A 16,974-nucleotide genomic window follows, 5' to 3' on the forward strand; every position below is an offset into this window, starting at 1 on the left:
TGATATGAACCGGCCGAGAACAGAACATATTTTAAACATAAATGACGAGTTATGCAAAGAGTACAGGCAAAAGAAACAAAAGACGGAAATTGCGTATAAACGACACTATGGTTCATAAGTTGGATGTGAACATCAACATCTAAGGATAAAGAACAGTCACATTGAAATATACTGCATAAATTAACCACTCAACTGATTGCGTCATGTTACAAGCCAAAGTCTTGTTCGGCTCGCTTCAGCACGGATGTCACCCTCTTGAAAAAAGCTGGTTCGTTTTCTTTTATATCCTCTAGACTCCTCTGCTCATGTTCATCAGCCTTCAAATAACAAATATCACGTCAAATTATGAAACAGCAATAAGCTCATTCCACAGTGACTAAATGAAAGGAAAATAAACATTTGTTGTTCTATCGAAGCTTTTGCTTTCATGGGATCCATCATCTGATGTAGATTTAGTGAGCACTAAGACATAATTGTTCACTTTCCTTCCTCTAAGATGAACCCTGGAAGTATGAATTACTATTTCCTTCCTCTAACATACAAATGGAATTCAAAATCCGGAAACAGAGAATCCGCCAAGGGAATTAAAAAAAATGATGATTAACAGTAAGAATTAATAGCACAAGAAAGGTACATTCTTTAAGTGCATCCAAGATGTTAAAAATCTTAAGATTAAACAAATATCATCATAATTGTCAATGGAAGGATGATCTAAAAGAATATATGCAAAACAAAAACCTAAGAATTCATTGGACTTTTATAGAATAGTATGAAAAGATTGTAAAAAAGCACTTGCTAAAGTAAAATCTAATCAAGAATTAAATATTCATAACTAAACCCAAAACCCTAACAAATTGTAAATACTAAATACAAAACAAAATTCCTAATACTTTGAAAAGTAAGGTACGTATATATAAAGAATTCAGAATACTTGGAAAAGTATAGTATTAAGTAAGAAATACAAAGGGTCTTTGCTAAGACAATACCTCTTTAAATTTTAAAAGAACTAAATTTGATACAGATGCTGGCTTTGCCTGATCCCATCTGAAATGAATAATGGATAACAATGCATTAAAGGTAAATCAAATATCACCATAGACGTGCAAGTCATGTATGATTTCAATTCATAGACTATATTTATAACACAACTCTAGTAACAGATATTGTGCTTTAAGTAGATAAAAAGTACAAGCAAAGGTTATGAACCAATCAATAGGCTACACTTAGGCTTGATTCTTGAGCATGTGCAACTGCAAGATGGCCGGAAATGGACTAGTGACACGTTAAAAGAAATGGCTCTACTCAAAGTTCATGGCGGAAAGACTGATGCAATTTCCTTTAAAAATGAGCTTAAAATGTTATCCATGCACCACGTAACAAAATTGTTATCCAATATATATTGGACGCACGGATGTATCCATAATTGGATTAGAGAGGGCAGCTGAAATAATATACATACATAAAATGATATTAGCTCTATACAAGGTAAAGTCCCCTAGTCCTTGGACAAGGCACTTGTGTCCAGTTTCAATTGTAAGAGGACTAAAGAATCTCCATCGTTCAGAACTAATAAAAACAAAAATAAGATAATCCAAGGGAGAAAGAATTCTCAATACTCATATAACTTAGTACATGATAAGATTCCACATAGAGGTAGTCCTCTAGTTATGTGGACAAAGCACCTTTACGCAATTTCACCCCCACTGGGGGGAGCTTTACAGGAAAGAATGTACTGTTGGACTAAAAAATGTCACCATAATTCAACACTAGCAAAAATAAAAAATAAGACGGGTTTCAGGATATTCCCAGACCATAACGAATAAACAACATAAAAAACACTTGTAATAAACTCGCTATCAGAAAAAGCATGATGATCCTATGCAATTATACCCAAAAAAAAAGTGAAAGCCAAATGCTCCAAGTTATACAGCTGAAGCAAACCATACCTAACAAGCATCAACTCATTAACAGATCGCCACATGCCACGGCCCACATCTTTTGCAGATAGTTCTCTTACACTTCTCCCATGCCACAACTCTTTAACGATGTACCGCACTTCCTCAACATCAACCTACAGGTAATGGCAACAAGAAATGGAAAACACATAAATTTGAAGAACAATATTAATATGATGTAGATCACTAACAAAAGTACTAATATGACGTCGAAATGGTTTCCCAGACAAGGGAACTAAGAATGACACACCATAACCAGCTGGAGGGTCAGAATATAACGGTTTACTAATAAAGAGATTTTGGAACAATGCCACTGACCATAATTTCATAAGGACTTAAGACTTCTGTTTAATTTTTCTTGGGTAAATGATATTATGACGCAAATATTTGAAATATATAATAAGATTATAAATGTCATTTTAAAATGCTTTTAAGGGTTTGTTAATCATTTACCATTTATTATTTACCTCTTTTAAATGTGGGATAATCTGGGTTAAGCAATTGACAATCCGTTTCAGTATTCAACAAATGAGTGAATGTGGATAGGCATTATTTAAATTAGAATGGATTTCTGTGCTCCAGGTCAATTAATGAGGAAGAATATGTATATTATAAAACAATAGTTTTAAGTTGCTTATATTAATAAAAACAGTCTTCAGTGGAAATAATAAAGATGAATGTAATTATTCCAAGTATTTAGGCAATACAGCTTCAACTAGCCAATAATACATTGCCTTTATCAATAAAATAGCTGTTGGAATTCCTAGAATCAAGGAACAATATCTTTTTTTTTCTTAATTCTAGGAGTTTGCCTTATGTAAATAGTCAACTAATCTAATTCCCTGATCTTAGGAATTATTTCCTAACTTAGAGTAGTTCTTCCTTATAAATTGTAATTTACGTTTAGAGCAATAAAGTAAGAATTTCATTTCTTCTCACATTTGTTCATGGCATCAGAACTGTAGGACTCATTCGATCCTATTATGCTCTTCCTCTAAAAATTGTTCTTGCGTTGTTTTCTTCCTATGGCAGAACAATCAGAAAATCTTTTTGAATCTAAAACCTCAGCCCTTGTATCATCCAACACTTCATCCTCTACAGAAAATACCTTCGATGTCCGCCTAACCAAATCTCAACTCGAAGCCCTACACAAGATACTTGAAACACCTACTGCTCATGGATCCTTGGCTATTCAAGGTATTGCTTTTAATATTACTTCGGATTCAACTAATCAATCCACTTGCCTCCGACCACATGACAGGTAACTCATCCCTGTTCCACAGCTACATCCCCTGTCACAATCAATCTCGTATCCGAATAGCTGATGGTTCATACTTGCCTGTTGCTGGGATTGGGGCAGTTCAACTCACTGAAAAACTCTCTTGACAAAGTCTTACATGTCCCAAGTTTATCCTGCAATTTACTGTCAGTTAGTAAACTAATTGAGGATAATGCTGCTCTTGTTGGATTTCCTGCTCGTGGTTGTGTTGTACAGGAACAGAAATCGGGAAAGATGATTGGCACTGCTAAGGTTGATGATGGACTCTACATATGGAATAAAGACGATAAGAAAGAAGTTTGGCGTTATCTGCTTCACATGAGGACACAATTATGTTGTGGAACCAAAGGCTAGGACACCCAAACTTCTTGTACATGAAGTATGTATTTCCACTGTTATTTTGAACTAAAAATCCAAATTCCCTAAAGTGTGAAATCTGCCAACTCTCAAAACATACTCGTGTTCCTTATACATTAAAACCTTACATCCAATCCAAACCTTCTCCTTAATACACAGTGATCTATGGGGCTAGCCGAGTGAAAAATATTACGGGGGCTAGATGATTATAACATTTATTGATGACCATACTAGAGTTTGTTGGGTTTATCTCTTCAAAGAAAAGTCCGAAACACCCAAAGTATTTCAAAATTTTCATTCAATGATTAGAACCCAATTCAATTCCGTCATACAAACGCTCCGCACCGATAATGGAAGAGAGTACTTCAACTCGATTTTAAGTCCTTACCTTGCAGAACAAGGCATCATACACCAAAGCTCCTGTCCAGGCACACCACAACAAAATGAATTTCGGAAAGGAAAAATCGGCACCTATTAAATGTTGCTCGAGCCCTAATGTTTATCACAAATATCCCAAAATACCTATGGGGAGAGGTTGTTCTTACCGCATGCTACCTAATCAACCGAATGCCATCCAAAGTCCTTAAATTTCAAACACCTCTAAATACCTTTCAAAAAGCTTTCCCTCTTTTCCATGTTTCTACCTTACCGGTTAAATATCGGGTGTAAAGCCTTCGTCCATAACCATCAACCCAACCTATCTAAACTTGACTCTCGTGCTCATACTTGTGTTTTTGTTGGCTACTCCCCTACGCAAAAAGGGTACAAATGTTACTCACCTACTTTGCATCGTACATTTGTTTCCCGAGATGTAACCTTCTTTGAAACATAACCATATTTTTCAGCAACTCATCTTCAAGAGAGATTCTCAATGAAGATGAGAACCTCAATACCCTCCTTATTACTCCACCACCCGATCCTAATCTACCACAAATTTTCATACAAATGACATCCTCATAGTCCCCTCACAGCAGCCACCTAATGACATCCTCATAGTCCCCTCACAGTAGCCCCTTTCCCAGCAGCAATGATGATCCTAGTCTGCAGAAACAGCAACAGCTTGCTCTTGAAACTCAACAACTCTGTGCTTCGGAACTCCGGGTTTATTCAAGGCGTCATTACTCTCCTGAAACTGACATAGCAGTGCCAAATTCATCTACAACCGTGGACTGTTCTACAACAGAGGTAACCCCTTATTCTCCATCTATTGATCTCCCAATTGATATTCGAAAAAGTGCAAGGACCTGCACCCAACACCCTATCTCTCGGTTTGTGTCTTATGGAAATCTATCCAAGTCATACAAAAACTTTGTGACAAATATTGACCATGTAAAAACTCCAAGGGATGTGAAGGAAGCTCTTGAATCACCCGAATGGAAACATGCTGTAATGGAAGAAATGAATGCTCTAAAAAACATTGGAACATGGGAAATCTCGGATCTGCCTACAGGGAAAAAACCAGTAGGCTGCAAATGGATTTTCACCACAAATTCAAAACTAATGGAACTATTGACAGGCACAAGGCTCGACTTGTGGCAAAGGGATTCACTCAGCATATGGGCTCGCTATGATGAGACCTTTGCACCTGTTGCCAAACTTAATACTATTCGGGTCTTCTATCACTTGCTGCAATCTTGATTGGCCTTTGACTCAGTTGGATGTTAAAAACGCCTTCCTATATGGTGAATTGCTTGAGGAAGTGTATATGGACTTTCCACCAGGATTCGAAGAAGAAAAAGGTCGGGTATGCAGGTTAAAGAAATCACTATATGGGTTGAAACAATCCCCAAGAGCTTGGTTTAGTCGATTTGCCAAGGCTATGACCAGCAGGGCATATACCCAAGGACAAGTTGACCATACCATGTTCTAAAAACATTCAAAGGAAGGTAAATGCTCCATCCTTATAGTCTATGTTGACGATATCATTCTAACAGGAGATGATTCGAATGAAATCAGATGCCTAAAAGAGTTCCTTAGCACTGAATTTGAGCTTAAGGACTTGGAAAATCTAAAATACTTCCTTGGAATGGAATTAGCAAGGTCTCGACTCTCCATCTCTCAACGAAATATTTCTAAGTATCTCCATCTCTCAACGAAATATTTCTAGATTTACTGAAGGATACTGGCATGTTAGGTTGCAGACCTGTTGAGACCCCGATGGAATTCAATTTGAAACTTGGAAATAATGAAGATGGAGAGGAAGTAGACAGGGGGAGATATCAACGACTTGTGGGAAAACTTATCTATCTATCCCACACTCGTCCTGACATTGCTTTCAGTGTGAGTGTTATCAGCCAATATATGCATAACCCAAGGGAGAAGCATCTAGAGGCTGTCCATAGGGTGTTGAGATACTTGAAGGGAACCCCGGGTAAGGGCCTATACTTCAAGAAAACAAATAACCGATATGTAGACATCTACACAGATGCTGATTGGGCAGGTTCGGTGAATGATAGAAGGTCTACAAGCGGTTACTGCAGTTACGTGTGGGGTAACCTTGTGACGTGGAGAAGTAAAAAACAATCTGTTGTAGCCCGCAGTAGTGCTGAAACTGAATATCGAGCTGTGTCACATGGTATATGCGAGGGAATTTGGATACAACGACTAATGAGGGAATTAAAAATGCCTCACACCAGACCTATGAAACTGTACTGTGACAATCAGGCAGCAGTGAGCATAGCATACAATCCGGTTCACCATGATCGTACCAAACATGTAGAAATAGATCGCTATTTTATCAAAGAAAAGATCGAATCAGGGGAAGTATGCATAACCTACCTACCAACTAAACAACAAATTGCAGACTTGTTTACCAAGAGCCTAAACAAGAACATGTTTGAAGATCTCACTAGCAAGCTGGGTTTGATGAACATCTATACACCAGCTTGAGGGGAGTGTTGGAATTCCTAGAATCAAGGAACAATATCTTTTTTTTCTTAATTCTAGGAGTTTGCCTTATGTAAATAGTCAACTAATCTAATTCCCTGATCTTAGAAATTATTTCCTAACTTAGAGTAGTTCTTCCTTATAAATTGTAATTTACGTTTAGAGCAATAAAGTAAGAATTTCATTTCTTCTCACATTTGTTCAATAGCTTTAAGTTGAAAGCTGACATCCAAAGGTTTCGACTTCAGTTCATGAAATGGAAGCTGACAGAATGCCAGAAAATAATGACTCTTCATGAAAAGAGTTTTGGGCCAAATCCTACCTGGACTTGCATGTCTGTACCATATAATGACTCCTCATGCTCAATAAGCCGTTGCAGGAGTGTCTGATAATGATCAACATCTAGATTTACCACTGGCTCTGTTTGAACATCAAACCCTGCAAGTTGTGTAACAACGTAGGAGGCCATAACCTGTCCGAAAATTGCAGGGATGGTACCCAGAACAGGTATGATGCGGACCCTAAACCCAGGTACAATCTGAAAGCAGAATAACACATTAAATTCTTGGATTAATCATGTAGATTGCATGCTAATGTAAACCAAGACAGTTCCCTTCTACTCCTACCTATAAATCTAGTGATAGTAGAAACCAGGGTCCTAACACTAGCAAGTAGCAATTTCAAATTTTCTCTCTAGAAGAAACACAACTTTAGCTCCATCCAAATGCATTTTAAATTCCAAATTCTGCTGCAATATAGTGGATGAAATTTCCCCACTGCTTGATGTTAAGTGATCAAATTTGAAACTGCGAAAGTAATAAGCAAGCATCCTCACTTGATAATCTGAAGGGTCTTCTTCACCACTTGGTCCTCTAAAAGGAAGCAGCTTAGCTTTAGGTTTCTCTAAAGAGAAAACAACAGGAATTCCACCCTCAATCCCATGATCTTTCCTTAAACGGTGTCTTACCTAGAAGCAAGAATTTAACAATGAGTTAAGCAAACAATAGCAATGAACCCCCTAAACAATGTTTTATAATGTAATAGATGAACAAGCCCAAAATTGGATCTCCAAAATTAACAAACACATGCATAAGATATTCAAGATTTTCAAAACCAAATGAAAACTACCTCACTAAGATCCCCAAAAGTAAACACCAATCATAAGTCAGCAACAACCACAAAACTGCAGTAACAAGTGTAGATTACAAAAGCTAGAGATAAAAAGAGCCTCCAGTTCAGAATGACTGACAACTCCAAAACAACTTTCTCTGTATTCAAAATCAATAATAAAATAATATATTTTTCGTATTTCCACTTTTCTCCTCTCCAACTTTCCATTTTTCTATTCTCCCTACTAAGCCAAGCCTTAATAGATGATGTGGAAGAAACAACGAACTTTTCACACAAAATACAGTTTGCATCTTAAATAATATACCAATTTAGATTCACAAGAGCACATCAGATTTCATTGCAACAAAATCTAAATCCATTTCATATGTACCAGAAAGAATCAGAAGTTTAAAATAATTAATTAAATTAATTAATGAATACCATGAAACATTCGGTGCCACCAAAATAAAACAAATAAAAATTGAAGCACAAAGACAGAGATAGGCAAATAAAAATATCTCAACAAGCTACAGTTTTGAGAATTGAAACAGGGCCAAGAGGTTACAGCTCTAGACAATGGATCATTTGTCGACTCTCTTAAATCAGCTAGACGAATTCTCGTTGGATCGGCTCTCGCACCAGCTCCTGTTGCAGATAGTACCTTCAGACCTCTGCGCACACAGGCAGCCAGAAGTGCTACCTATTACAAGAGGAAATATAGTCATCTTAGGTAGAATTTCTTCCATTACAACAATCTGAGCAGTTCCAAAAAGGCTTAATATACTATTTGGTACCTGAATGTCACTTTCTTTTCCCTAATGTGTTACCTGTGTTCTTTTTAGTCAATAATGTATTTGAAAGTCTTTTTCTCCAATTTGATACCTGAATTTTTCAATTTTTTCCAATGTGATACATGCGATGATGTGGCATCTCAACAATCAATGAGATTGTGACACATGGCACAAAGGCCACATCATAAAAGTTAAAATTTTCAATTTCATGTACAACATTAGAAAAAAGTGCCAAATTCAGGTACCACATTAGAAAAATAAATAATTCGGGTACCAAATTGGATAAAAAACACAGGCATCATATTAGAAAAAAGTGCCAAATTCAGGTACCTAATCACATATTAAGTCATTTAGAAACTATGTCGCTTGCTTACTCATGCTCTAGATGAGTAGAATTTCAAACAAGCATAAAGAAGGATTACCCATGCACTAACATGATAAAAAAATATTACATAAATTAAAACATAAAATGAATCGCAGAAAGAAATTACTTGTATATATGGTCAAAAACCATTTGACTGCAACATTTATAAACTTCTGATATACCCTGTTGGTAAAACTGAAAGTTCATGAATTATGATCACACCTTTGTGTCGATGTTGTCAATGCAATCCAAAACAAAATCAGGGTTGCCAGAAAGAATTTCTTCCTCAGATGACGCATCATATAGCAGCACCTTTGCATCTACTTGGCACTCAGGGAAGATTGAAGAGAAATGCTTCTTGAGGCACTCTGCTTTAGGGATACCAACATCTGCTCGTGTTGCAACAGCGTGTCTATTTAATGATGAAAGAGAGACCTTCTCGTATAATGAAGAATAAGTATAGATTTCTTATTAAAAGAAATTAATGCAGATGAATTTTTAAAGAAAATACATGCTTCACATCCACATGCAACTTACATTATTTGCTCCTCGCACTAGCAAAGTGAAATTTGAACAAGAAAATTGATGGAAAAGTTCTATATAATATTATTAAATTGTATATTTGGAAGTTCCAAAAGGAGCAAGCCACAAAACAATGATGTCACAAGAAAGCGGGAATCCACTTTTACCCAAAATATTCAATTTAATTGGCACATCCAATGGTATAAAGATAGTAATGACACAGACAGTAAGTTCCTGGTTTTTTTCCATGGGCAAATTTGTCCAAATTTCAAACTTCCGTTACGAGAATGTTTGGATGAAGGATTCCAAGGAGGATACTTATTTCTAGAAACAAATTCAAAAAGTAAAATTAAATTATTTAGTCTTCCAAAATTTTAAAAAAAATTGGAATTTGGATGTGGGATTTTGAACACTAATATCTCATCTAAAATTCGACTCTTGAGGTGGAATTTATAAAATTCTTTTGTTTTTAAGTATGATATCAACATTTATTACGTTTCCAAATTTGTGAAGTCACAATATTTTCTAAATAATTTAAGTTTTACAGAAATTTAAGAACATGACAATAGATGCAATAAATGTAGGACCCAAGGAAAATAACATATTGACACATCAATTGTGATCGACCAGCAATTCTAGCTTAAGACAACTTGCAACAGAGAAGCAATACCGCACACAAAATTTGGAAAAATATGCAATATACATACCATATACTAGCAAAGCCAAAATAGTTAACAATGGATTAATGTTAGATATAAGATACCTGGTCAAAGTCCACCAATAGGAGCTTGCCAACTCCGGATCTCAAAAGCATAGATGCAGCATGACTTCCAACACCTCCAAGACCAATGACCACAACATAGGATGATGTAACCTTTTCTTGAGAGTCAAGGCCAAAGAACTGAATATTCCTAGCAACAAGCAAAAAAGACATATTCACTTACTAAATGAATATTGGTCAATGCATGACCATACTTTAGTTCATAACAATAGCCTAAGAATTTTAACAGTAAATAAATCATTCTCAAACTTTCACTATTGCAATGATTATATCCATAACAATATAAGGCTCCCACATGATACCTCCAAAATACAAAGTGTTAGTGTAAAGCATTAACTAAAATAGATAAAAGACGAGTGAGAAAAAAAGGCTACATAGTAACACCCTTCACTAAAAATATTTTGTAGAAACATGAATTCTTTGATAATGTTTTCCCAAGAAACCCCTGATCTGCTTCAAATGTGTGGGTTGGCTACATCAGACATACAACACCACTACAATATCTCTAACAAAGTATTCAATCATTTTCAAGATCAATTTCTGAGACAAATTTCTCAATCATCAACCTAGCTTGGATCTGCTCGGACCCAACTTTTATACTAGGAACTGAGCTTAAGCTGGTCAATGTTGAGTTTCAATGTTCTGTTCAAGCTAACTCGATACCAGTTTCCATAAACTTTTAGCTGATTAGATTGGGAAAAAATCAGCAAGTAACGCATTCATCACAAAAAATTAATTCCAAACAACATGACACTCTTAACTTGAGTTACTGGAAATGAAAGATGATCAGTGAGAGGAGCGTGGATGAGGGTGAGAGGTGTAGGAAGCGTCAACAAGGAGGAAAAAGAGAGAAATGTTAGAGCCAGTATCTTTAGCCATTTAAATGAACTTTAAACACCAGGTCTATATGTTATAAGTTACTTATTAAGATCAATTATCCAAAAAATTGAGTTCTAGCTGTAATTTAAAAAGAATGCAGGTTTTGACTAGAACACTACAAAATGTCTAAAATGAAAGTAAAATAGTAGAAGTATAAAAATCTAAAAGGAAAACTTTCAAGTAATACATATATAGTAGCTAGATGAATTTAAACAAGCCAATCTCACCTATAATAAAGCAAGGCTCACTTTTTTTATGATAGTAAAACATGACTCACTAGTTAAATGTGCTTAAATTTGTTTATTTAATTAGTAACAGCACATAAAAAAGCTAAAATTGTGCTCATTCACAAACTATTCAACCAACATTTTTGTAGCTTACACCCCAAATGTAGACATTGTACATAGCTACAGGGTTTCTGCTTATTGTGGAGTGTGTTGTTCGGAAACCTCAATTATTTTGATCCAGAAATTCTCCCAATTGTTGAAAGTTGCCAGGTTGATCATCCACATAAAAATCTTTGTTATAGCAAGAGTCACATATAGTATGATAATATATCATAGAAATAAACATTTTTCGTAAGTCCAGAAAGTGAGAGAGTAGTGCACATGCTATACAAACACAAAAAGACCAATACTCTCACTTTGACTTTCGGCTTGTCTTTACAAGTGAGAATACAAGATTTAGGGAAAGCATTGCCTAAGAATTTGAGAAATGAACAAAAAACCACAATTCTCATGTAGCATTTTAAATTCGTAAAGTGGGTCAACTTTGAAAAATAATTCAACCATAGACCTCAGGTTAAAGAGATTTACCTAGTCAGTTGTTCAGAAACTATTTCATCTGCTAGAAGGTTCAAGGCAGCCAGCCCACAATTCCCATTTCCAAGATCAATCCCATATCTGAATGTTGTGTCTGATGCATTTCCAGTTCCAGAAATAGCAATCAAAGAAATGGAACAAATTACAAAAACATTTTTACCAACTTTCTAATATCATACAAAAAGCTTAACGAGAAAGAGTTCAAATTTGAAAGGTAAATGATGTTGAAAATTTAAAATAACCCATAATTAACAACTACGATTGCCTCTACCAAATCTAGCATGCTTAGCCTTCTATGTGCGTTATAGGTCAATTAGAGCATCAAACAAAAGAACTAAAATACCTGCAGCTTTTCATCACTTGTGACAAGCATACTACACAATCAAACAACAATCACCACGTCATGCAAGTTTCCTTAGAAGTGTCTAGCCAAAAGAAAATATCAAGAATCTTTTAACTTGGTGATGCTGTCACATACAGAAACAGAGATGCAACACTGCCATATCATTTAATCCAAACTTGAATCTCCTAGCTTCTCACAAGATTACTCCCAAACTTGATCTCCTAGCTTCTCAAAAGTTTAGATCTCTCACTAAATAACTTGAAAAACGTAGAGGAGGAATAAGCAAAACATAGAAGACTTTGAAAACTACAAATATTATATAAGATTTATGAATTGTTTATTTATTTCAAAAGTAAATTTTTCTACAAATATTTACATAAAAGACTTTGAAAATTTATCAAATAAATGTCAAAAACATAAAACAAATCCATTTTATCAAAATAAAGTCAAAAAAATCGAAAACAAAAATTAATATGGAAAAACCAAGAACCAATTCAAACCGAATTGAAATGTATGATTCAAAAATTCAATAAATCCGACAGAACTGAACCGATTTCACCCCTAATCATAAAACATTATTTTGGTCATAAAAAATCCATAATTCATTATATTAATAAAATAAAACAAAATTGTCAAAAAATAATAATAACCATGTGTTTGCCCTAATTCATATCCTAAAAAATAATGAAATAATACAATAAACTCAATTTCACATAGCCTCTTTATTAAACAGAACACTACAAAATCCTGTTAGAAGTTGTTTTTCAAACAATCATGGGTTCATTATAATATCAAATTCATAGAGATTCATCAGTCAGCGAGTAAGTGATAACTGATAAGCTTATAACTAGTAATTGCCCATATATCTATGTTGTCAAGGGCATAAGGTGCATTCTAGGTGCTTAAACCCTTATACTCGAGCACAGGACACAAAAAAGGGCACTAGCCTGAGTGAAATAAAGCACAATTCGTAAATGAGTGAGATTTTGTAATATATATATATATATAAAGCTTAAGATATATGATAAACTCTAAAGTGGAGTCTAGTTTATCTACAAAACATGCAACTTTATTGGTCAATGTTTTTTGTTGAATGCGTAAATATTTGGAAGTATAGAGTTTGATAGTATCCTTTTCATACTACTAAAGGCATACCAAATAAAAAAAAGGGAAGAAATAGAAGAAATAAAAGAAAAAATGCCTATCCCCTTAACAAAGAGGGTGCCTAAGCACACTAGGTGTGAGCCTGGCCTGAAAGGATCTAGTGCAATTTTGTTGAATAATGCTAAGGCACAGGCATGCCTGGGCGCACGCTTTGACAAGACTGCTAAATATTAGTCTAAGTTAATCATATTTACCAGAACAATCTCAGATATCGGTTTATGTAGCAGAAATACTTTTTCAGCTAAAGAAAAGCGTCTTGCCTGTCAATTGTCAAAAACGTTACAAGGCATAGAGATAATAGCTAAAACCATGTAGAGATCCATCAAATGAGAGAATATTATTCAGCAACCCCAACAAAGGAGAGAATACTATACAACAGCAAGCCTTTTCTTTCAGGCGAAAGTTCCACAATTAATCCGATTTCCTAAAACATAGAAATGCTGTATAACAAGACAATTACTAAGTAAATAAAACAGACATTACCATTCGATCCGATAGCCTTGCTGTCGCACTGATTTGAATTCCTTCTGCAAAAACAAAGATAATTCAATCATTAAAAAAATCTGATAAACTGATTAAAGGATATAACCAATTTTCTATCATTTACGAAATCAGATCAAGTAAACGATTAGTTCAAAATTCTTATAGTTAGTCTTCTTTTTTTTTCCTGGGCAACTAAAAGGTAATTAATAACTTCAAAAAAAAATCCTGAAAAGAAAGCATAGCCAAGAAATTTTATTCAGATTTAGGAATTTTAGCGAGATGGATGTGGACAAACAAAAATGAACAGACACTTTCAAGGGAAAATAGAGAAAAAAACAATCGACGAATCAATGAGATCAACTGAATTTCATACGGTATGAGAAGACACTTGCCTTGGGAGAAGCTTAAGAAGAAACAAGGTAGAAACAGAACCTACAAAAGCTCCGCCTCCCACTAAAGCCAAGGTTTTCAGCTTCTCCATTTTTATGTTACGCTTTTGCTTTGGGTCCTTAATCTTCAATGTCCGCAGCTCAGGATTTTAGGCGGGATACTGCCACACTGGCTAGGGTTTAGACTTAACCCTATACAAACCCATTGATGTGAATAATATAAACAGAGAAAACTACTTTAGATACCACTAAATTTTTCTTGTTGACTCGTTTATGTCATTAAGCTTTTAGTTTTGTCAATTATAATACTGAATTTTGATTTCTGTTTTAATTATGCCACTTTGCCGTCAAGTTAGTAACTAGACATTGATATGGCTAACAATTGCTAACATGATTTGCCATATTAAAATAAAATCATTTTGGCACGATTGTTATGATGCCTAAAACGACGTCGTTTTAGCTATCATCGTATTTTTTAGCTATCATTGATAACCAAGCATCGCCCGTCATTGGTCATATTTTACGGTAAGATCGACATCAAAATGGTCATATTTCACTCCTCTTTCTCCTCTTAGGATTTTCTACGAAACTCACTTAAAATCGACGAAAATTCATTTAAAAGTTCAACGTATTAATATGCGGATCTCTTTTGATGACAATCTGATGAGGCTAGTTTTGAGGTATGTTGTTTATCTTCCCGAAATATGATTTTTGCCGTCCATAATTTCAAACAAACACCTCAAATCTCATAAATCTAAGAAAGCCTCCAAACATCTAAAAATTAGTAATTTTTATTTTGTTTACTTTTGTCGATTTTAAATGGGTTTCATGGAAAACTAATCATATGAGAAGAATGAGGAGTGAAATATGAATATTTTGGTACCATTTTTATCGTGAAAAACGATCGGTGACGAGCGGTAATTGGTTGCCGAAAGCAGTCGAAAAGTGCATTGTCAAAAAATTAAAATGTTCAAAAGCTCACTGATAAAATTGATACACCCCTAAAATTTAGTGTCTAAAACAATATAATTTTGGTGTGACATACCGTGTCAGCAACCGTTAATCATATAATTGTCCCTTCACTGACTTAATAGCATAATAACATAGTTGAAGCGGAAATTAAAATTCATTTTTATAATTAATAAAACTAAAAGTTCAATAACATAAATAAATTAGCAGACAAACTTCAGTCGTACATGAGTTTTCCCTATAAAAAAGCATGTCAACCGCTTTACTATTCCAGAATTGTACTTTAGTCTCTTTACCAAAAAAAAATAAACTAATTAAATCTTTATGCATTTCAAAATGAATAAATTGATTCTTCATTAATTTTATTTATTTATTTTAATCTCTTTCGTTTTTGTTAGCCCAGATATATTATTGCAGCTCTACCTTCATCTTTCTACCAGCAGATCCGGATTTTGGCAAGAAAATTTAAAAAATGAATGATTTTTTTCATTGAATGTTTCCCATTTGGTATAAACTATCTTTGATGTAAATCAAAATGGCCTTTTGAGATACTTGAAATCCATGGATGAATCCAAACAAGAAGAATCTACTCTATTGTTGTAAACATTAAGCAATTTCAGCAATTCTTTCACCGTCCCCTTCGTATTTTCACCACATCCAACCTGCAAGCTCACTAACAACTTCTTAAACGCCCCCACTTGAATAGCCTCTATCCTTACACTTTCCTCCGAGCAAAGCTTCCACAATATCGACACCGAAAGCTCCGTCGCCCAATTCGAAACTCTCCAAATTTTCTTCACTAACACCGCCGTAATCAAAGCGTTCTTGCAGGCCTCTTCTTTCCCCTTTTTAGTATTGCAAATTTCATCCAATACGCCCAAAGCAATTTCACAAACGCTTTTCTCCGCCTCAACAATGGCTTCTACGATCACACCCACCAAACCCATTTCCACAAATCTGGAGGTAATTTTGTCGTTCTTCGCCGTTGAAGAAATCATGCAGTAAATAGACATCAACGAAGCTTTAGTGGCAGCTGGTGAAATTGATTCCTTGATCAAACAAAACAGTGCTTCAGCAACTCCTTCAATTGCTCGCAAGGTGTTTGGAATTATCCCTCTTTCATCCGAATGAAGAATCTCCTTGAGCACCAAGACCGAAGCCTGTCTAGCAGAAAGATCTCCGTTCCTCAAAAGCCAAATGATACAACGTAAAGAAGACTCAGAAACGATCTTAGATCGGCCTTCTTCGACAAAAGGGAACATCCAAGACAGCACCGATAGAATTTCCACCAACAGATTTACGTGTTTCTCGAATGAATCACCGGCGAAAGACTCGAAACAAGCTGATAAAACACAACCCGTTCCGTTCTCTATAATGCAATGCTTGTTTCTTTCGCTTTCCTTGCCCCAATTCTTGATTTTCCTAACCAATTCCCCACACTTGTTTTCATCTCCACGTCGAGTAGCACTGGCAATCCTTGAACAAATCTCGGAGACTTCAAATGGAGAAACTGGAATTCGTGGGGTAGGGATCCGTTCAACGCCGAGAGAACGGTTCTGAACGCACCAATCTTGGATCATCCGTCGCAGTATATGATTGGGGATCTGATCAAAGGTGTTCAATATCTGTTTGGTGAATGGGCAAGTTTCGTTGCCGGCTTCAATCCATCTCTCTATGTTCTCTCGATCATAGGTGATCCCAGTACACATCGTCACGGGATCTTTCATCAAATCAAGAGAAATTGGGCATCGGAAGTGAGTCGGAATGTTGATTTCCGCATCCAAATCTTCACACAGACGATGGTTGTTGTTCTTCTTGTTGAGGGCTCTGCGATTTTTCCAAGATAAAATCATTTTGGAGTATTGAAAGAACCAAATGCAA

General features: G+C 35.4%; 2 protein-coding genes across 2 annotated transcripts; both read right to left on the reverse strand.

Annotated features, from left to right (window-relative positions):
• Nucleotides 1–5: 5 nt before the first annotated feature.
• LOC120196496 (tRNA threonylcarbamoyladenosine dehydratase-like) lies at nucleotides 6–14,275 on the reverse strand. The gene is made up of 11 exons (XM_039198299.1): nucleotides 14,128–14,275; nucleotides 13,736–13,779; nucleotides 11,740–11,839; nucleotides 10,028–10,175; nucleotides 8,965–9,177; nucleotides 8,153–8,287; nucleotides 7,313–7,444; nucleotides 6,800–7,015; nucleotides 1,947–2,071; nucleotides 987–1,044; nucleotides 6–317 (listed from the first exon to the last, which is right to left on the reverse strand). Exons 1-11 carry the CDS (start codon nucleotides 14,214–14,216, stop codon nucleotides 207–209), a joined length of 1,371 nt encoding a protein of 456 aa, XP_039054230.1. The 5' UTR covers nucleotides 14,217–14,275; the 3' UTR covers nucleotides 6–206.
• Nucleotides 14,276–15,557: 1,282 nt separating this feature from the next.
• Nucleotides 15,558–16,974, reverse strand: LOC120196608 (U-box domain-containing protein 21-like). The gene has a single exon (XM_039198376.1). The coding sequence runs from the start codon at nucleotides 16,944–16,946 to the stop codon at nucleotides 15,624–15,626; it is 1,323 nt and encodes a 440-aa protein (XP_039054307.1). The 5' UTR covers nucleotides 16,947–16,974; the 3' UTR covers nucleotides 15,558–15,623.

Source organism: Hibiscus syriacus, unplaced genomic scaffold, assembly GCF_006381635.1.
Source record: "Hibiscus syriacus cultivar Baekdansim isolate YM2019G1 unplaced genomic scaffold, ASM638163v2 tig00117034_pilon, whole genome shotgun sequence".
NCBI classification, from domain to species: Eukaryota; Viridiplantae; Streptophyta; class Magnoliopsida; order Malvales; family Malvaceae; genus Hibiscus; species Hibiscus syriacus.

Coding starts and splice junctions, on each gene's coding strand:
- LOC120196496 (XM_039198299.1), bottom strand. CDS start 14,216: ATGGAGAAGCTGAAAACCTTGGCTTTAGTGGGAGGCGGAGCTTTTGTA. Junction 13,780..14,127: donor CTTCTTAAGCTTCTCCCAAG/GCAAGTGTCTTC, acceptor TTGTTTTTGCAG/AAGGAATTCAAATCAGTGCG. Junction 7,016..7,312: donor AAGACCCTTCAGATTATCAA/GTGAGGATGCTT, acceptor TTCTGCTTTCAG/ATTGTACCTGGGTTTAGGGT.
- LOC120196608 (XM_039198376.1), bottom strand. CDS start 16,946: ATGATTTTATCTTGGAAAAATCGCAGAGCCCTCAACAAGAAGAACAAC.